General features: G+C 35.5%; 2 protein-coding genes across 3 annotated transcripts in view; both read right to left on the bottom strand.

Annotated features, from left to right (window-relative positions):
* Positions 1–9631, bottom strand: part of LOC114350124 (1,2-dihydroxy-3-keto-5-methylthiopentene dioxygenase-like) — a 39287-nt gene extending 29656 nt beyond the window's left edge. The window contains exons 1-5 of one of the 2 annotated variants that reach the window (XR_003655678.1): positions 9406–9631; positions 7710–7879; positions 6347–6479; positions 5435–5575; positions 2053–2113 (exon numbers count right to left, since the gene is read on the bottom strand). Coding sequence is in view for 1 of the 2 variants with exons in the window: in XM_028300779.1 (XP_028156580.1) it covers positions 5444–5575; positions 6347–6479; positions 7710–7879; positions 9406–9528 (558 nt within the window). In the remaining variant the exon portion in view is untranslated. Of the gene's footprint in view, positions 1–2052; positions 2114–5308; positions 5576–6346; positions 6480–7709; positions 7880–9405 lie in introns of those variants that run through there. The other variant, XM_028300779.1, reaches the window with a different exon arrangement.
* A 785-nt stretch (positions 9632–10416) lies between these two features.
* Positions 10417–21875, bottom strand: part of LOC114350123 (uncharacterized) — a 53790-nt gene continuing 42331 nt past the window's right edge. Inside the window, exons 3-4 of the mRNA XM_028300778.1 lie at positions 15509–16236; positions 10417–14817 (exon numbers count right to left, since the gene is read on the bottom strand). Coding sequence (XP_028156579.1) covers positions 14707–14817; positions 15509–16236 — 839 coding nt within the window. The 3' untranslated portion in view covers positions 10417–14706. The remainder of the gene's footprint in view (positions 14818–15508; positions 16237–21875) is intronic.

Raw genomic sequence — 21875 nt, 5'->3', positions numbered from 1 at the left:
CCCATTTTTAAAAGGGGGGAACCCCCTCTTACATAACGGCTTCAGCGTGACCTAGATTTGGAGTACTAAGTGGGGGCTAAAGCTGCTAAGGTCTGAAACTTTTTGCAAGTTCAAAATTAATTACATTTGTGAATAGCAATTTAATTGCTTAAATTGAAATAGTTGATGAACCGATGAACTTGGCTCAAGCACAGAGCTGGAACTGGCTGTAGGAAAACTCCTATCACGCGCAGGAGCTGACTGCATTTGACTGTTTTAATGTTTTGCCAAAAGGTTTTTCCAAGCCTCAATTTGTCCTTTTTTGCCTAACTACTTAATGATCGCTATGGACTTTTATACGCATCGCAGTTTCTAGCTAGGCTAGTAAGGCAATAGGTTCATAAATATATACAGCCACATTCGTATTTAAGCTACCCGACCCGCAGTGAGCCCCCACTATTTGGGAAAGGGAGACCACCTCCCGTTATGCAACCGCTCTAGCCTGAACGAATGGCCTAGATTCTGATGCGCTAAAGGAGTTAATTCAGTAATTAAATACTAATAAAACTTGCAAAATCCTGAATTTGAACAAGTAATGTGTAACCCAACTAGATAAAGTGCGAAATGAGCAAATTACATGAAGTTTTAAGGACGCATCTATTTTTTTTTGTGACAGGAGGCAAATGAGCAGACGAATCACCTGATGGTAAGTGATTACCCTGTCTATACACCCGTAGTCCCAGGGGCGTCACCTATTGCATTTCTCTTTTCTCTTCATTGTCTTTGTACTTTTTTTTAGTTGTCAAAAAAATAATTTTTCTTTCTTTCTTTCTATTGCAGAAAAACTCACCGAGAGCCGCCTACGATGGTTTGGTCGTGTCATGAGACGAAGACCATGTCGTAGAATAGGCCTTAGCACTGCCAGATAATAAGAAAGGTAGAGGACGCCCACTGGCCACCTGGCGGTCTACGGTGGCCAAGGACTTAGAGCGTGTCCAGAAAATGTATCGACAACCCAGGACAGATTTTCCTGGCGCCTCAAACAAGGACAGCCTACCCCAAATAAAGAGAAAAAGGGCTAAGGAAAAGAAGATTGGAAAATTGTAGTAAAAGATTACTTCCACGCGANCCACGCGGCTCGAGTGTAATTTCAAACTCCCATTCTCAAAAAGATGGAAGGGGTCCATTTAGTTACGTAACGTTTTCAGCATGACCTAGATCTAGATTCTGAGTGCTTGCAGTGGCTAGCTTGGTTATATAACTTGCTCAACTGCAGCAAGGAGAGCAATGTTTTCAATTTCTGTATGAATTCAATGTGACAATAGAAAGGACTAGAGTTAGCTTTCAATCCTGAGTGAATGAATTGAACTTAAAGAAAACCAAGTCACTGATGATTACTAGTAAAAAAGCTATTAATGTGGTAGTTTGAGACATTTTATGATGACTCTACTATCACAAAAGTTCCTTATTTCTCCGTAAAGTAGTAGGTAACCCTACCAAAACTGAACGGTTCGCGTGCGTAATCAAAATATTTACAACTTCCGAATTCTTCGCGTTGAAATGTTCGTGTTTTGCTTCAGGTCTCGTAATACTGGTAACACTATTTTAGTTAGCTGACTGATGGTATACATAGATGAATAGTTTCCGACGGTAATGGAACTCGTGAAATAAATAAGATTAAATTTTTGTTTGGACTGAAATAAAAATGTTTTGGATGCTTTAATCAGATCCATGGGAATTATAATACGACGAAAAAAAACTGGCCACTCTTCACAGATACCTAGGGAAATACAGAAACATGGTCGCTAAAAACNCTAAAAACTATTTATAATGGCAACCTTTAATGACATTTTGTTTTTTCAACTGCAAACATTTTATGTGTTTCAAGTATAAAATAAAAAAGCAATAATTACCATAATTTGAATGAAATATTTCCAATAGCCCTTAAACTTTTTATTGGCGAATTCCATAATTCGCATGGACGTAGTTTCACTGATGTTTTGTAGAACTATTAGCTGTATAATATACAGCCTATTAAATGTTATTAATAAAAAAAATATATAAATAACTTACGCGTAGTAACCGTAGGCGATGGCGGCGTACCATAGGAAGAAGATGATCATTTTGCTCGAACCTAAAACAAATACAATGTTACAGAAATGTTACTTTACTATCAATATAAAAGAAAAAACACACAACTTCATAGATATAAGCCGAAGCGTTAAATTATTCAGGCTTACAATAATCTTAATCAAAACACCAAATTGTAATTTTATCAATATTGTTCATAGCAAAGATTCATATTGATGAGTAGGTGCTTTTGAGCAGTAGGCGTTACATCAAAAATAAGACAAAGTAATCGCTTACTAGCGATAAGACCGCCTATTTGTACCGTTTCGATTTGTTTTTTTGGGTTTTGTGTGGTGTTCTATTCAATCATCATCATCATTTCAGCCACAGGACGTCCACTGCTGAACATAGGTCTCCCCCAATCCACATCGCACGGCTGGTAGCGGCCTGCATCCAGCGCCTTTCTGCTACCTTTATCAGGTCGTCGGTCCATGATTCGGTCGGTTCTATTCAATAGAAATCTTCACCAATGGAAAATAATTCAAGTCTACGATTATATTGTACCTATTTCATAGGGACGTTACCGCAAGGTGCTTTTGTGGGCTTTATTGGTGTGTATGCAAAGGCAAAATTATGTAAAAATATCACTTTTAAACGTACTCACGGATACCCAAACATCATTATTAGTTTGGCGTGTCTTGATTTTCACAAACAATTTGTATTATTGATAAACTACACATTTTTGATCATGTGTAGTTAATTTTACTAAAATATTGACATGATTTCTATTTTGGTTCCAACGTCTTTGATGTCAAGCAACATGACGTTAGCATGACTTTGAGAAGTTTCTTGATGAAACTTTTTAACTGTTTTTGGTATGCATTATGATTGTCATGCAGTTTTTTTTCCTTTGCTTTTTTTGTGATATAAAAAGTGGGCACTTCTTTAGGTAATTTTTATTGCCAATCACTGATTTTTTGTTCTTCTTTTTGATTTTACGATTGATAAATGTGCACCGCATCTATCCAGGCATTTTATCAATATTAGACGATTAATCCATACATTTATCGTCTAAAAAACCGACGATAAAAATACGTCGTGGGGCGTATGTCGGGGTAATGTTACCCGCAGCAAAAACTTTTACCTATCGGGTCTACTTTTAGCTTTTACACGATAGAAGAGCTAAATTTTGTAGCGTTTGCTAAATATTGAGTAATTTAAATGAAAATTGCTTACCTTTTGTATAATTTCGAATATTTTTAGAGATTCCCAGAGATTCAATAATTTATATGTCACACAGAAAAATCTATATGGCCGTGGATATGGTTTTAAAATAGTATTTTAATATTATTGCTATGATTTACCTACGCATTTAACACTAACACCAAAATTCAAGAGTGATTCTGCAAATACGAAAGCAAGAAAAAAGATTTATTTTATTTTATTTACATTTATAAAAATAATTTGAATTATATCCTAAAATAAGGAGAGCTCACTGGGGCACAGCGTAAATCCGAAAATAAAAAGATTATGTTTTTAATAACGTGTAATATAAACAGTTCTATAATTACAATATTATATCAAAATATATTATAACTACAAAATACCATGCATATTTCTAATATAGTAAACATAATAACATTGCGATTTTTGAGCAAACTCTAACAGTACGGTAAAAATTTGCGGCTTTTCTTCTTTATTATTTACAAACGTATCGTTAAATGAATTTCATCATAATAATTATAAATTTCAGAATAGAGTATTTATAATCACATGTTTTGCTTATACATATATCTTACCTTAAAAATATTGTGGAATATTTAAATTTTAGTAACTCGTTAGTTTATTTTATATGCCATTAATTGATTGACGGTAAAAATGTTTTTATGTATAACATGCTCATAGCCCAAGTATAAGGCCCAGAACACACGGTGAAACGCAACTGCAACTACTAGTTACTTTTGAGTTGCATCTAAGTTTCTGCCATAGCGTCCGTTGAGACCACACAATATGACGCGACCGGTTTGAAACGCGTTGCAAGTGACGTTTTATAAAATGACACAACTTCTGAAGTTGTAGCTGTTTAACTTTAGAATCGACAGAGAAACGCTCTAGTATTCTTAATAACGTATGTATTGCGATTGTATAGCTGTAGCTGCCATTACAAACAGCAGTGATTGTACCACGATAGCATAATGGATATTAATGAAAAATGCCTATCACAAGCACATAAGGGCACAGTGTTTAGTCGATGTTGTCTGTGCAACACATCAAGAGGCATAGACATTAGGTATCGGCTTTAATTGGCCTTATTTGTGAGCAAAATAAGGGCTACCGTATTTGAAGACCACACGGGAAAAACAAAGAATGTCAAAAAACTACAATTATGAGAAAAACAGTTTTTAAAGTAATTTGAAAGTCTATATTTCTTTCATTTTAGACTCTTTTATGTGAAATATTGAAACAACTTATTACTGTGTTAACATATGCTTTGCCTGTATTCTAAAACTCGATTTGTTTAAATAAGTTGTAAGTGATGGTCCATAACATAGCCGTTTTTTGCCATGGACAAACAAACACAAATTGAACTATTACAGTTGACTATATACGATGATTTTTCTCAATTCTGATTTTTGAAATAGAATGTTTCCCTAAAAAGCTAACAGAGTGCATTAAAAAGTCAGTTTCACAAAAAAGGTGACATTCATTGTTTTTCCCGTGTGGTCTTCATTTATGCTTACTAGTTGGCAACACTGGCGAGATAGAGCTTCAAGCTTCAAACTCACCAACGCGTGCAGATCGCAATCGCCGGCTAGTGTGTAAACACACAAGTCTAGTAATGCAGGATTTATTTATTTATACTTTAACTAGCTGACCCGGCGAACTTTGTTTCGCCTTAATGGCAATAAATAAGCAGACTTTTTTTTAATTTCGAACGGGATAAAAAGTATCCTATGTCCTTCTCCTGGCTCTAAACTACCTCCCTGACAATTTTCAGCTAAATCGGTTCAGCCGTTCTTGAGTTATAAGCGAAGTAACTAACACGACTTTCTTTTATATATATACTAGCTGACCCGGCGAACTTTGTTCCGCCTTAATGGCAATAACGAACGGGATAAAAAGTATCCTATGTCCTTCTCCTGGCTCTAAACTACCTCCCTGACAATTTTCAGCTAAATCGGTTCAGCCGTTCTTGAGTTATAAGCGAAGTAACTAACACGACTTTCTTTTATATATATAAATAGATATAGATATATAGATGCCAAAATTTTAACATTAGGCGAACTTAATGCCTTTAATCTAGGATTGCCGCGTGAAAGGTCCTAAGTGGCGCCAACCAGTGAGCAAATACGGTAGCCTTTATGATCTGTTGAACGGTGTTTACATCGTGCGGTCAGAAGGCGGTGGCGAAGCCCTGGCGCTGCTGAGACACGTACACGCGGCGGCACTCCATGTCGTCCGCCGGCCGGTTGTAGGCCTGCCATACTGGTGTCCCGATGAACAGCCGCTTCACTTTGATGTGGTTCTGGAACATAGATAATATCACCAGGTTATTTAGTCGCCACTGCAAGCACGACTCTTTTCCTAATGTATCAGAGGGAAACGGAGGGTTCGTTATATAGTGTGTCCGGGCATGTAGTGATCAAACTTTATGAAACCCTTAGAGCGCTTGTAGACGTCCGTTTTTTTGACCGGACAACGGCCCGATTTTTCCACCGGATTAAGCGGTGGCGTATGGTTTATAATGAACGTGTGCACATGCATCGGACATAGGTCCGGCGAGAAAATTGACAGCTAACAAAGGATATCCGTTTTTTGACGGTCCGTCGTCCGGTGAAAAAACGGACGTCTACAAGCGCACTAAACGCCCTTAAAGTTTGATCACTACATGCCCGGACACACTGTATACTCAGGACAAATACACCACATATACACCTTATATTGCATTGCAGTTGCCTTCTGGCAATAAGTCACTGATGTAAGATCCACAGTTTAAATTGGTTACTTTGTGTGTATGTGTAATAGACATAAATTACTGTCAGGATGTCCCAAAATTAGCGAGTCACACTAACGTTGGAGGTAGCTGGAGAGTGAAGCTAATCACTTCGACTCTATTCTCGACGCTATAGTCTGGTCTGCGAGCACGGGCGCCCGTCGCAGTCGCGACAGCAATATAATTACGCGCGAGCGATAAGGACGGGTAGCTTGGGGTCATTGGACAAAATTCTACGTGCTCACAGACCGGGCTTTGCATTGATACAAGAAATGTTATTTTTTATTACTATTTAAATTATACCTTGGTGTCAAGAGTGAACCGATGGTAGATGGCTTTAGGCAGCACCACCAGGTCGCCAGGAGTCACCAGGATGCGGATCCACTGGTCTTTGTCGTCGCGCACGTCGAAGTACCCGGAGCCTTCCAGGACGAACCTGGAATGAGATTTCAGAAGCCTTAATTTAAATAGGCTAAAATTATATTTAACCGAGGAAAAAGCGAAAAACGGAGGTTCTCGAAACGAAACGTATATTTGAGTTACGATTGAGGCATAGTTAAATGACATTGTGAAAGTTTATTAAATTAGTCCAAGGCTGGCATGGAATGCTTTAGACTAGAGATGAAACGGATATCCGGTAACTATCCGGTAGGCCGGATATCCGGCTTACATTTACTATTCGGCCGGATACCGGATAGTAACTCACTATCCGGCCGGATACCGGATATTAAGAAACTACGACAATTTCCTATTCATAAAATGAAATAGGACATTAATCTTTGAAGTAAACATCAATAAAATGGCTTATAATAATGACGGCTTTTGTTTAAAGTCCAAAAAGTTACAAAAAGCTATATTGAGGCCTTTAAAAAAACTAATTTATTTTTCTGGGATATTCACTCTAATGACGAATGCATAAATAATCTGTTAAGTCGAAATATTGCCAAATAAAATAGGCGATCTTTTTTTCACTGATGGTCTGATGTCATGATGCAGTTCAGTCAGATTATGCAGCAAGTAAACTAATTGAATTTTCGCTATTCAATTACACACTCACGATGGCAACCGAAATCGTCCGAATTGATCTGCCCCCTAGACAAGTGGCAAAATCTGACATTCTATTCGGACTGATTCGATTTTCGAAAAGTGTGACTAGTCTAGTCTACTAATAGACCCACTGATCGCGTTCGAAGCACCTGTGCGGCGCTAAACTCGTCACGACATGTAACGAGACAATGGGCCAACTATCCGGCCGCCGGATATCCGGCCTAGCAGCTGGCCGGATATCCGGTATCCGGCCAAACAACTATCCGTTTCGTCTCTACTTTAGACATGAAGAGGCTCTAGGAATCTGCCTATTTATTTCAACTTTAATGCTTATAACACTTACCTAAAAGTAAATGTAGTAAAATTTTTCAACAGAATGTAAGAGGTGATATATATTCTATTCAAAAGAGTTTAGCCTCCTATATTCTGTTGAAAAATTTTCTTCCTCATTTCTCCTGTACCTTCTACATATTAAAGTAATTTTTTATTTTTGGTAAATAAGTAGGCTTTTAAAAAGCCCTCTCAAAATACTCCCAGTCTCCCACCAATTTTAACCACAGCTTTGGGACAAACGTTGTGTAAAATCATTTCAATAATCAGGACCATTCTAACTTTTTACCTGATTTCTTCATCAGTGTGAATATGTTCGGTGTAGAATGACTTGAGTTTCTCTTCGTATGCTTGCCCGAAGCATTCTTTAGAGCACACTAGCTCATCTTCGTAACTGTAGCCTCGGTCCTTCTTGATTTTGTCGAACACACCATCCGTAGCATAGGTGTCCACATTCAGCTGGAATCACAAAATTAGAACTTTGATGAACGAATTTAGATAGATTTTGGTAATTGATTTTTATTATTTTTATAGCTAGAAAGCAATTAAAGGAAAAAGAAAATACAATGTTTGTATATGGGCTAATGCAAACAATAATAAAATATGTGCAGATTAACAGTTATTCTTTGTATTCACAAATCTATCTTCACTATGGGTTTCTGGAAAGATTGAGAATATTCCTAGGGATTAAGTAGACTACCTAAAATTGTGACATAAACTTTTCCTGCTTGAGTGACTGTCTGTCTATAAAAACCAATTAGCTTTTTAAGGAAAATGCTCACTTGAAAATAAAGGAAAACATGCTAGACAACAATATTCTGTACCTATAACTCTAGACTTGGTTTATGATAAAATATGTTTGAGATTTTCCTCAACAGATTGATAAATATAATATTCACTCATAGATAGACCTTATTCTTATATGGACAAAGTTAGTGCCTCTTAGTTAACAGTGAAAAAAAAATAGGAAATAAAAAATAACTTAATAAGTGATTATTCTATTCATGCATAAGTGTTGTAGTTTACATCTTATTCCTGGTCAAACACTTTTATCAAATTAAGACAGACAAATCTAGACAATGAATAAAACATAAGCACACTAAAATTTTGTTCTAGAAAAGAGAACCTAAGAGAGTTATAGAAAATCAGCGATGTTAAATACTTTGAATATACAGGGTGGCTGGTAATAAGTGCACATTATAATAAGGAATTTTAAGTAAAGGTTATTTGCAATAAATTTTGTTATGGTTATGCATCAAAAATACAACCATCTATGAATTACTAGCTGACCCGGCGAACTTTGTTCCGCCTTAATGGCAATGAATAAGCAGACTTTTTTTTAAATTTCGAACGGGATAAAAAGTATCCTATGTCCTTCTCCTGGCTCTAGGGAGGTACCCTGACAATTTTCAGCTAAATCGGTTCAGCCGTTCTTGAGTTATAAGCGAAGTAACTAACACGACTTTCTTTTATATACNATACAAACAAAAAAACTGAAGTATTCGAAAAATTGTAGTCGTGGTAATGTAAAATATCATAAGGGGTGTCAATTTTCGACGAATTTCATAACTTATTGTGTAACTTAAAAAATAATTGAGATAGATTTTTTTCTTATTTTTCCTAAAGCAGTCATGACTAGGTCCACCCTGCGGCGCCGGCTTATCCTTGAATTTTGGGACACGTTGTATATAGATTTTAATTTATATTGACAAATCATAAGACACTATAATCCCATACAAGTATGCTCACTCATTAAAAGTCACCATATATAATATTCAATTAATAATAATTTGTAAACAATCGTGATAACGTGAGAAGAGGATTGATAAGTAATATCAAGTCATTGTTCGACGTATAATAGTCGATAATATAAAGGAACACGAGTTAAATTGTAGAAATACGGATTGGAAGGAAATTGCCTAAGTTAAACCTTGTTTTTCTTATTGCTAAAAGGAAACTAACATGTTGAACAACAATAAACTTACGACGAATATTTCCACACCGGTTTTCTTGTACAATTCGTCGAGAGAGATGAACTCTGGTGGGTTCCTGTGGTGTTGTAAGCGTTGATCACTTGTCTCGTCGTCCATATACCACGCCTTGTTCATGTTTAACTTTTTTAAAGGTATTTAAAAACTAAATTAATTCTTGCGAAACTACGCAACGCAGCAAGCAGCAATCGCACGCAAATCGCAATAAAACTTTTTGACATTGACAACCAACTGTCAATGTCAAAAAACTAGTTGCCAGATTGCAATTACATATGAATTTACCCCATATTTTAATTCGGACTACCCAATCACAGATGGCGCTTTAGTAGTCTAAGCATTTTTTAATGATTTTTTTTTCAAGTTGTAAGTTTTGGTACGCGCTCTCTCATTTAATCGTTTCACTGTTGCTTAGGTCTTAGTGAATTCATTTTAGAGACATCACTGGTTAGTTTAAAAAGGTGAAAATTTTACTTTCGTGTCAAAACTACATGAATAATGTTACATTGCATGAAAAGTAACTTGTGTATTACATAAAACTAGAAATGGACATGAATTTATTTAGTTTTTTAAATTGTTACTTATTTATGTTTGTTACAACTTAGTCTCAGAATTCCTACACCTTGGGGAAATTTTGTTATATAGTAACCCTTGAAAATGCTCGTGATCGGCCCGCGATTTTTGAAAAAGGCAACAAGAGTTAGCTGAGCCTTTCGGGAGTCTTTGGGGTTTACTCCTCAGATTGTGACCTTATTCAAAAATGTTCCAGGTATTTAGTACTATTGTATTCTACCACATCCTTCACTTGGATTCGAAGTAACAAAATTGAAATTCCGTTTTTATTGGAGGATTGAAAAGGAAACCGTAACCGCACGTACATAGGTACTTATTATGTATGTTTTGGATGTAGGTAAGTATTCCATGTAAATAAAAATTCAGGTTTGCAAGTAAAAATAGATTTAATACCATTAATAATAATCTAGATTATTACAATACTAATCTGTTTCACAAACCAAGTACATTAATTTTACTCTTACGAAGGTAATTGGGGGTTTCTTTGTCTACACTTTTTACACAAAATATCTTTGCCTAGCACCGGAAATATTAAGTGATATTACGGAAAATAAATTATGGCCACTTAAAAAAAGTTTTGGAATTTGCATCTTATAGGTAGTACACTGGTTACAAATATTATTTTTAATTTCTTAAAGATCATACACTATCTAAATTGATATGACAATTTTGTAAGAAGCTAGTTTTCCTTGGAAAAGTCTTCATGTGAATGATGATGAGGAAAACGATGATTGCTAATCATCATTATTTCAATAGATAGGTATTCTTGATATTTAAGTCTGCGATTTTAGAACGTAAATCATGCGTAAAACCATAGTAACTTTAAAGTATTTAGTTAGTTTAGAGCAGTGAAACGGTTTTTTTGTAGAGTAGGTAGATAAAGCAATAACTTAGCAAATAAGTGTGTAACATTGTACATAGTAGTTTAATGTATAATTTTCGAAATATAACCACAGACTTAAATATTTCAGGTGTAGGTAAATTAACCCTGTAATTGAGGACATAAAATTCACACATTGTTCACTGAAAATGCCGACAATGATCATTCCGAATTGTACTCACATCTTAGGTAGATAATAGGTATTTTATTATTTTACATACTTGAAGAAGAAATTTAAGACAGATCTATTAAGACTTGAAGATATTAGAATTACTCGTAGATATTTAAATATTTTTTACATTTCTCATGGTTACCATCATAAAGATGTTTGCAGTTCTTTTGATTCTAAAAGTGCAAAGTATTAGGTACTTAAGATACACAAGTAAATCTCTTATTTATAAATACATTACTTTGGGCAGATAAATAGGTACAATAGCATTTAAAGAAAAATAGTTAAGTATGGCTTAAGATGAGGAAAATCTGCCGAAGTTTCAATACTCGTATTGAACTTTGTATGTTATTATCATATACATTTAATACATTATTCGTGAAACAGATAAAATTAAATTTTCAAACAATAAAGCTGTAAATGCAACAAAATCATTCTCAAGAAATAAAATCAATGGACGGAAGTCGAAATCACGAAGCCAATTAAAAATCATTAAATAACATTCTGAGAAAATCGTTGATAATCGAAAATGACAATAATAAAATCAACGTCTTGTTCTTCTCCAACATAAAATCTTTACTAACTTTAAACAAATCAATCACAAGAAAAAAAATATTTTGTGTATTTCATCATTGCAGTGGAAATAAAGGAGCAACAGATTCACGTATACACGTCTATGATGTTTTTTTTACCACTTGGTGATTAACGCATTAAGATTTATTGTAATTTTTCACACATAACCTACCTTTGTTTTGTCAAAAATTCGCATTATTTTAAAATATTTGTTTATTTACAATACAACCCAGTAAGTACAATTTTTAATAAGTTATTATTATTTGAAAAAAAAAAACACATGTTAGAGTACGCAAGTATTCTAGTTGTCATCTTCAAGCATGTATTATCATCAATAAATCTTTGTGTTTAAAATCATATTCACATATGTGTGGCTTGAGGCTGGTGTGAAAACGTGGAGAGGCAAGAACATTTATTAAGACAAAGAAATCATGAGTCATGTAAAGGCTCCTAGAGCAAGATACTTTTACAATTTGGTATCTTTGCTACGCGAGATTTGGTAGTAGGTATTAATTATTCTGTGTACTAATTCAATTAGTCCACACAAATAAAGGTCTTTTGATTTTACACATTCGGCCCGTCTCATGCAAATATACGCTCCTCACATGTCCGATACACGCCACATGCTTGCATATCTTTGCATATATTTGGCAGCAGGTACTAATTATTCTGTGGTACTAATTCAATTAGTCCACACAAATAAAGAGATGTTTATCTTGATTTCGCGCATTCGGCCCGTCTCATGCAAATAGCGTACACCCCTCACATGTCCGATACACGCCCTATGCTTGCATATCTTTGCTACGCGAGATTTGGTAGAAGGTACTAATTATTCAGTGGTAATAATCAATTAGTCCACACAAATAAAGAGGTCTTTTGATTTCGCACATTCGGCCCGTCTCCTGCAAATATCGTACGCCCCTCACATGTCCGATACACGCCCTATGCTTGCATATCTTTACTACGCGAGATTTGGCTGCAGGTACTAATTATTCTGTGGTACTAATTCAATTAGTCCACACAAATAAAGAGGTCTTTTGATTTCACGCATTCGGCCGACTCATAGAAATGTCGTACGCCTCTCACATGTCCGATACATGCCCCATGCTTTCATATCTTTGCTACGCGAGATTTGGTAGTAGCTACTAATTATTCTGTGGTACTAATTCAATTAGTCCACACAAATAAAGAGGTCTTTTGATTTCACGCATTGGGCCCGTCTCATGCAAATGTCAAATGTCGTACGACTCTGACATGTTCGATACATGCCCCATGCTTGCATATCTTTGCTACGTGAGATTTGGTAGCAGGTACTAATTATTCTGTGGTACTAATTCAATTAGTCCACACAAATAAAGAGGTCTTTTGATTTCACGCATTGGGCCCGTCTCATGCAAATATCTGTTACACGCTCCACATGTCCGATACATGCCCCATGCTTGCATATATTTGCTACGCGAGATTTGTGGTAGTAGGTACTAATTATTCTGTGGTACTATTTCAATTAGTCCACACAAATAAACATATATTTCTTTTGATTTCGCGCATTCGCCCGACTCAGAAATGTCGTACGCCTCTTACATGTCCGATACACGCCCCATGCTTGCATATCTTTGCTACGCGAGATTTGGTAGTAGGTACTAATTATTCTGTGGTACTAATTCAATTAGTCCACACAAATAAAGATATGTTTGCAAATGTCATACGCCTCTTACATGTCCCATACACGCCCCATGCCTTTATATCTTTGCTATGTGAAAAAAAAATGTGCTATACCTTTAACAAGAAAATCCTGGATTTATTAAAATATGATTGATACACAATGAGATCACATCATCACCTACTATCAATTTTACTGGTATTTAAAAAGAAAACTAAAAATAATCTGCCATACAAATTAACTTCCCATAAAGCTGAGGCAGAAATGATAAAATTAATGTGCAGCAATAAAAAAACGCATAAAAACTTAAATCTAAAAAGAAAATTATCACAACAATCATGTATTTACAAGTTCGCATATTAAAATAGTGTCAAATCATTTCACTCTAATATAAATTAGTAAGAATTACATTAATTAATTATTATTATTAAAATGTATCATCAAAATATTTTATAATCTTTACACTCTAAATATCTTACTGTTGATTGCATTCATCTGCGTCTTTAATTAAAACAATTAATATTCTTTAAATTAATACTTTCATCTAATTAAGACAAATATTTATTGTAATTTAACTTTTAAAGTAAATACTTTATAATATAAAGCATTGATATTGTCATGAAAACAATATTTATTTTGGGCAAGTCCAATCTAAACAAATCCCTGATAGGTGGTAATATTAAATTTTATAAAATCACTGAAAAGACGAAATAATAAATAATTATTATTTGGTCATTTTCAAGACGAAAAATTCAAATATTATTATATTGTTATTATGTAATAGGCCGGTATTACAATTAATATTGCGTAGATACTTCCCAAAGTACCTTCAAACCTACTTAGTAGATATACATTAAATTACGAAGTCAAAATCTTCATTCTAATCCATTTACAGTAAACACCGAGAGAATTCCGCACCAGAGTCTTGATCTAAATCTAGAAAGATTATTTAAATATTCATGTAAAAACATGAACTTTTTACTAAACGGATTATGTCAAAAGTAAATCAGACTGAACCCTTTTATTTATTTCCATTCCATCTGTAACGAACCATTTCCAAAAGAATAACACCTAATGACGTAAATATCAGGTTTAAATAATCTTACAAAGATCATTAATTTTCCTCAAGAAATTCAAGTAGAATTTCAACAATGCAAGACATTAAACCTGCGGGTCTAGACAAAGTGCAAATTATAATCGCAAACCAGTCGCAAAGTGGTCGAAAAGCCCCTTTTTTGTATGGAGTTTTGACGGATTCGATTTTCGATTCGATCAAAAAGTGCGTTTTGTCTAGGGGGGCTGAGATGGTTCCACGTCATATCCTGACGTTTATTCTCTTTGGTCATATTTTAGGATAATAATAAATCTAGATTCAAGACTCCGAATTAGAAATTCAAACTATTAGTCGAAAACACGGATGGCTACACAACGGAGTTACTAACACTACAGTTTCGTGTGTTTCACTGTGTCTGTCCAGTAGTTCTGGATGGTCATGGCCTCTAAGGAGTTCAGGAACGAGTCGTTGTCAAGGCTGTACATCTCCTCGGAGTTGTCCTGGAAAAGAAAAGAAGATCAGGTGACAAACACAAACGTAACGAATCTTATAAGAATCTAAATCAGGTGAGATGCCAAGAGCTTCCTCGTTGTGAATAAAAAAAGTAAGTAAAGGATGCGGGCAGCGCAGTACGGGTCGGTCGTTATGGAAATCCTTGGGGAAGGCCTTTGTTCAACAGTGGACGTCATTGGGCTGAAACGACCGAACGAACAAAGCTATTACGAGATAAAGTAAATCAGATGGAGCAAAGAAACGTGTATTTTGTAGATACTATTCTTATATTTAAAGTAAGCACCAAGACCTCAATCACTCGCCCAACATCACGCAAGAAATGCTTATCGCAAGTCATCGGTGTATCGTTAGATACTCTACAAATAAATACAAGAAATCGGCAAAACATGTTTCTAGCGTAATCTCTTTCGGGCGTGACGACTTTATTTATATCCAATCATAAATCGCAATGTAATGACAGGACCTTGCTAGCATGATGATAGGACTTGTATTGCAAAACAGCACAACAAGTTCACACTTTGTTAGGTCTCGAAAATAGCTGTTCTTTACATGTTATTTATTGGTCAGAGTTTTGCACCAGTAGTTTTTTTTAATAGAAAGTACCCATTTGTCTATCCTACAGTATTTATTCCCTAAATGTAACGTAATCTTTGATTCCAATGATACAAAAATACTCACCCGAATAGTACTGTCGTCAAGATATCCACTCGAGTCCGGATTGGAGCACTTGTCATTCAATGTTTGAGGTTTGTTTAGATACCGTCGCCTGTACAGGACGAACGCTGTGCTGCCGGCGAGCGCTGCTAGGACAAGCGCAGCGAACGAAATGCCAGCAATCGCTCCCATGTCCATGTCACCTTCCCCAGGGTCCTTTATCCTCCGGGAAGACTCAACGTTAGGCGGAATACGCGTCTGCACGAACGCAGTCTCAAGAGACAGAGGTTTCTCGGTCACTATCCTGCTCTCCGAAGCGCCTTCGAGACTCGTATCGTCTTTGACGAAATCAAGTCTCGTCAAATTGCGTTTCTTTGAAGTAAACGTTGCATTCTGCTCTTCGGTTGCATTCGATGAGACCACAGTTGCGTTGGTTACGGTCACGTTACTAGGAGTGGAAGTATCATTAAAATTCAGGTCCGAAGCGTTGGTGGGTATCCATTGTATGGACGGGTGGACGATTTCTACTGTTGAATTGTCAGTTGTGACATTAGCCGTGTCGAGCTCTTTGTCAGTTTGGTTGGTGCTGGTGTTGAGGGCGGGTGTTTTGGCGGTGGTGAGGGAGGGGGTCTTCGTGTAGTACATGGCCCGACCCTGCCGGTCCATTTGTCTTCTAAGGTCGGTCTCTACGTCTGTGGTTATATGCTGAAGCTCTTCTGATTGGGGCGCAGCTAGGGCTCGGCCGCTGCTCTCTGGAAATAAGAAAAGAAGTCTTGCATATGAGAGGTACTTTCCATTTATTGGACAACGACTTAGTACTTTATTTTTTGTAGCAGCTCTTAATATACAATATGGCCTAACTAGGTAGTATCAATTTGAACTCTATGCTTTCACGTGAACGCGTTAAAGTATAAAATACAATAAACACAATAAGAGGAAAATCTTCACGATTCAGTAAAGACTGAACGTATGCATAATGCAACAGGTTGCATTGCATATGCTGGGATTTGCATAAGTGACCTGAAGCCGGCTACAAGGTTGTTTGAAAGACACGTGGAGTTCGGAGGGCCTAGTGTGAGTTTACATCAAACGCGCTCACTAGTGAGCACGTAAAAAAATGACATTAAATGTATGACGGATTGTACAGCGCCCCTAGCGGGAAACGTTCAAAAACTAAAATTTTCATACATTTTTTAAACTCACATTCAGCCCACAGACGAGTTATCGTGAACTGGCACACTCTTCTTACAGTAAAACAAAATATTGTAATAATACCGAGTTTTATGAATTTAATGCCCTGAAAGAATATAAAAACATATTTTCATAGTCACATGAATTCGTGATTTTTCGTGATTGGTTTCAAAAATATTATAACTTTATAAGGGTGTCCCACGTCGCTACAAAATATGGAATACTCGTATAGTGATTGACAATACGTCACAAACATTTATGCTTTGTAAAAAAGGGGTTCAGTGTTCTGTATTGTCTTTGCGTGTATTTTAAATTCATGAAACGGCAGCGGCTTGTCATCAACATGAATACGCGAAGTGATAGTTGAACAATGTCGTCAAATACAAACTCAATTGGATCATGAAAATAACGCTTCATTTAGTATGAATAAATTAAAATGATGCACTGACTACTTGCATTAATATTGGTCTAAGAAACACGGGCAGTTATGAGCGCTGGTTCTTCGAGAATTTGACCACATTATGCCTTGGAACGGGAGTGGTAAAGTTAATGTTTGAAAAGTTATATTGATGTGTGTAAACATGGAGCTATTTACTAAAAGTTTGTTTTTCTACCTTCAGAATAGGTACTGACTTTGTTGACTGGCAGAGAATGCCACTTGGCATTAAGTCCGCCACTGTGCAAAAGTATAAATAAATAAATAAATACTGGCATCTGGAATACCTAACTTTTGCCATTAACTTATAGTTAGTAATATTTAATTAATAGAGCCAAAAAACTAAAATTTAAACACAAAGTTCCAAACCATCCCTTTTCCAATCTCTCAACTTACATACCTACTTTATTTACCAATAATGACCCTTCCCCTGGCTGGCCCAACGCTGTTTGACGTTTATTTGGCATGAGACAAGGATGTGACAATAGCGATTCATTAGGGATCACCATTAATTTTCCGCTTCAACTACGCAGCGCCCGTGGGACGCAAAACGATGATTTAATTTGTCCAGCGTGGCGGGAAAATTTTCAGCGAAACATGCGCTGTACGAGTCCATTACAGAATTTATGTGTTACGTAACGTCAATGAACGTGAACAAAACAATTGTGTAACGCAAATACATTTAATGTAACACATTTTTTATTACAAGTAAACCGGTACAAAAGAATGCCGGTTAAATTATTAGATTATTAGATAAAGTGATTAGTGATTTAGAATAATCAGTAAAAAAGTTTATTCAACAATTAATGCACTAATTAATTTTAGGTAAATTGGAAGTTAGTTAACTGTTCGACATTTTAATAATTAATACAAGTTAATAATAAGAAAATATAAATTAGATAGGTACATGACTTATTAAATGTAACGCGTAACAAATTGTACAATATCTGTAATTGTGCATAATTATTTGTAAGAATATTTAAATAATAAGCGTTACTTTAGTAAGTAAATGAGGCAGATTTATTTTATTTTATTATTAAGCAGAAATATAATTTTTAACAAGTCAATTACAATTAAATAGAATTATATAAAAAGCGCGTTAAAACGTTTTTAAAGAATACAAATAAACACTAAAAAATAATCATATTTACCTACTATAATAAAGTAGCCCGATTATTACATCAATAAATAAGTAGGCTGAGTACATTATTTACACGTTTTTCGGTTAAGTATCGATTTATAATTTCGTCGTCTATCATTCTGTTGGAAATTACAACTTGTGAACGCACGCAAGTCACTCGTAGTTTATTTTAGCTTCTAATTATATTGACTGCATACTTTATTGTTTATTTATACATAAATATTATGTAATAAAGGTATAAGCAATTTAGTAATAAGGCTATTGTGTAAGAATTGATATACTCGTACGTTTTTGCAGGTAGTTTCAGAGTGCGAATTGAATTTTATTGAATGCTCCTGCTTCGGTTCAATTATTATTTGAGTCAACAATTTTCACATACAAGCGCTTTTAAAAATATCCTGGAGAGACAGTGGAAAGATACGAGTATAAGTAAAACCAATAATTACTGCAATACCTTTGTATTCAGATCAGACAGTATTAAAATCTTCAGGGGGCTTAGTGTGAGTTTACACTTTACATCAAACGTCTTCATTAGTGAAAAAAAGGACATTAAAAGTATGACGGATTGTACAGCGACCCTAGCGGATACTTTCAAGAACTAAAATCTTCATAGATTGTTTTAACGCGCTCACTAGTAACGACGTTTGAATATGTAAACTCACACTAAGCCCTCAGTTGAGTCTGTCTGTATTTGTACAGACATAACTTCGACAAACGAGATAATTAGACTAAGAGCTAGTGAACGCTAGACCTACGTCATTTTATAAAAGCTGAAAGTTTGTCAGCGTATGCTCCCAATATAGGATATAATGTTGGTAAATTATGGAGTTTGGGTCGTGGTGGCTTTGGGAGCTACCCTAAAAAAACTGTCTGGCAAGGAGTTGGAACTGTCAAAACTGTCTGGCTGTTGGGGAAAATACTTGTAATTATTGCCCAAATATTATACATAAAAATCAGATTTAATGGTATAACATTGGTAGAATTACAGTCTATTGAATATACAGAAAAAGCCACCGTAAAAGTTAGATTTACGTTACACTATAAAATAGCTCCCAAAGCCACCACGACCCAAACTTCATAATTCACCAACATTATATCCTATATTGGGAGCATACGCTGACAAACTTTCAGCTTTTATAAAATGACGTAAGTCTGGCGTTCACTAGCTCTTAGTCTAATACCTACGTAATTAAGGTTCATCTAAATCAGTTGACTACAGGATACACAAGCGTATCCTGTAGTATACCGACTAAAGAGAAAGTGGTTACATTTTTTAAATGAATCAACATAATTTGCGTCCATTATGATTAGGTTTTCATCCACCAGTAGTTCCCTTTCCTGTTGCGTGCTGTATGTTATATTTCGTAATCCGATCGAGGCGAGTCAGGGTGACCAAGCGACTGGGGAAAATTGGGAAAATTTCAGGAATTACTTATTTATTTATTTATTTCAGGACAGCTAACAAGACACAATTAACTGAAAAAAAAAACATTGAAAACAATACGTGTTTGTTTATAGTGTAGCCTTATTAACCTTTAAAGTCCCAGACGGCATATATTAATGCCATAATTATTGATTATCTATTGTGTCTAGATTCGCGGGCCTTGAAGGATTAAAGCGGCCACGACATGTGCATAAATTGCGTGAAGCGTAGTATCGACTAAAGTCTAAAAAAATTTTAAAATTTAATAATTTAATTCAAGCCAGGAATCCAGCATATCAACGGCATGTCCAAAACATTCAAGTAAAACCTTCAATATTGTTTTAACGCTTTTAGAGTAAAATACTGACATGAAGCTGATTAAATGGCTGCAGCTGCAACAAACAGGTGTTTGATTGATTTGGTGATAGTGTGATCTGGGGGCACGGCAGTGCCTCCACCAAGTCGAGCAAAAAAGCGGCACGGCCGTACCATCCTTTTCTCGAAGCAATTCAGGCCATTTTCGACCGCCTGTAACTTCGTTGTAGATAAAACTAGAAGGCTGAATTTTCATTAGCTATGCAGGCATTGTAAAGACACGGTATATTTAAAATTTCATTCAATTTGAATCAGTAGTTTAAGAATTATAANCGTTCAAATTGATTTATAATCGGCGGAGATATTGCGTATAAAAAAGTTCATCCCCAATTTTCCACCCTTGGGGGTTGTTTTTTCTATTATAAAATTTAAATGGGACCACCCTTGAGGTATTACCTATACGCCGAAAAAAGATTTGTTCAAATCGGTTTATAATTGGCGGAGTTATCGCGTAACAAACATAGAAAATAAAAAAAAAACATACGGGTCGAATTGAGAACCTCCTCCTTTTTTGAAGTCGGTTGAAAAGCGCGTTAAAACGTTTTTAAAGAATACAAATAAACACTAAAAATAATCATATTTACCTACTATAATAAAGTAGCCCGATTCTTACATCAATAAATAAGTAGGCTGAGTACATTATTTACACGTTTTTCGGTTAAGTATCGATTTATAATTTCGTCGTCTATCATTCTGTTGGAAATTACAACTTGTGAACGCACGCAAGTCACTCGTAGTTTATTTTAGCTTCTAATTATATTGACTGCATACTTTATTGTTTATTTATACTTAAATATTATGTAATAAATTATGTATAAGCAATTTAGTAATAAGGCTATTGTGTAAGAATTGATATACTCGTACGTTTTTGCAGGTAGTTTCAGAGTGCGAATTGAATTTTATTGAATGCTCTGGAATGCTCCTGCTTCGGTTTAATTTTTATTTGAGTCAACAATTTTCACATACAAGCGCTTTTAAAAATATCCTGGATAGACAGTTGAAAGATACGAGTATAAGTAAAACCAATAATTACTGCAATACCTTTGTACTCAGATCAGACAGTATTAAAATCTTCAGGGGGCTTAGTGTGAGTTTACACTTTACACCAAACGTCTTCATTAGTGAAAAAAAGGACATTAAATGTATGACGGATTGTACAGCGACCCTAGCGGATACTTTCAAGAACTAAAATCTTCATAGATTGTTTTAACGCGCTCACTAGTGACGAAGTTTGAATATGTAAACTCACACTAAGCCCTCAGTTGAGTCTGTCTGTATCTGTACAGACATAGCCTCCACAAACCAGAAATACCTACGCCATTAAAGTACATGTAAATCAGTTGACTACAGGATACACAAGCACATCCTGTAGTAGGTATACCGACTAAAGTGAAAGTGGTTACATTTTTTAAATGAATCAACATAATTTGCGTCCATTATGATTAGGTTTTCATCCACCAGTATTTCCTTTTCCAGTTGCGTGCTGTATGTTATATTTCGTAATCCGATCGAGGCGAGTCAGGGTGATCATGCGACTGGGGAAAATCGGGAAAATTTCAGGAATTACTTGTACAACATTAAAGTAAAACCTTCAATATTGTTTTAACGCTTTTAGTGTAGAAATGCTGACTAGATCCTGATTAAGTAAATGGCTGCCGAAGATATTGCAAACTGGTGATTGATTGATTTGGTGGTAATATGATTGATTCTATGAGTAATTATTTAGTATAATATTTGTGTTCATCTTTTCGGCATACTATTTGATAGATGGCAGCGGCGCCCAGGCACAGGGCACCAGACATTAGAGGCATAGAAATGAGTAGAA

This window comes from Ostrinia furnacalis, unplaced genomic scaffold (assembly GCF_004193835.3).
Source record: "Ostrinia furnacalis isolate ACB-3 unplaced genomic scaffold, ASM419383v2 OfSCF0786, whole genome shotgun sequence".
Lineage (NCBI taxonomy): Eukaryota > Metazoa > Arthropoda > Insecta > Lepidoptera > Crambidae > Ostrinia > Ostrinia furnacalis.
Note: the sequence above shows the minus strand (reverse complement) of the source record. Positions and strands in the feature narration are given on the sequence as shown.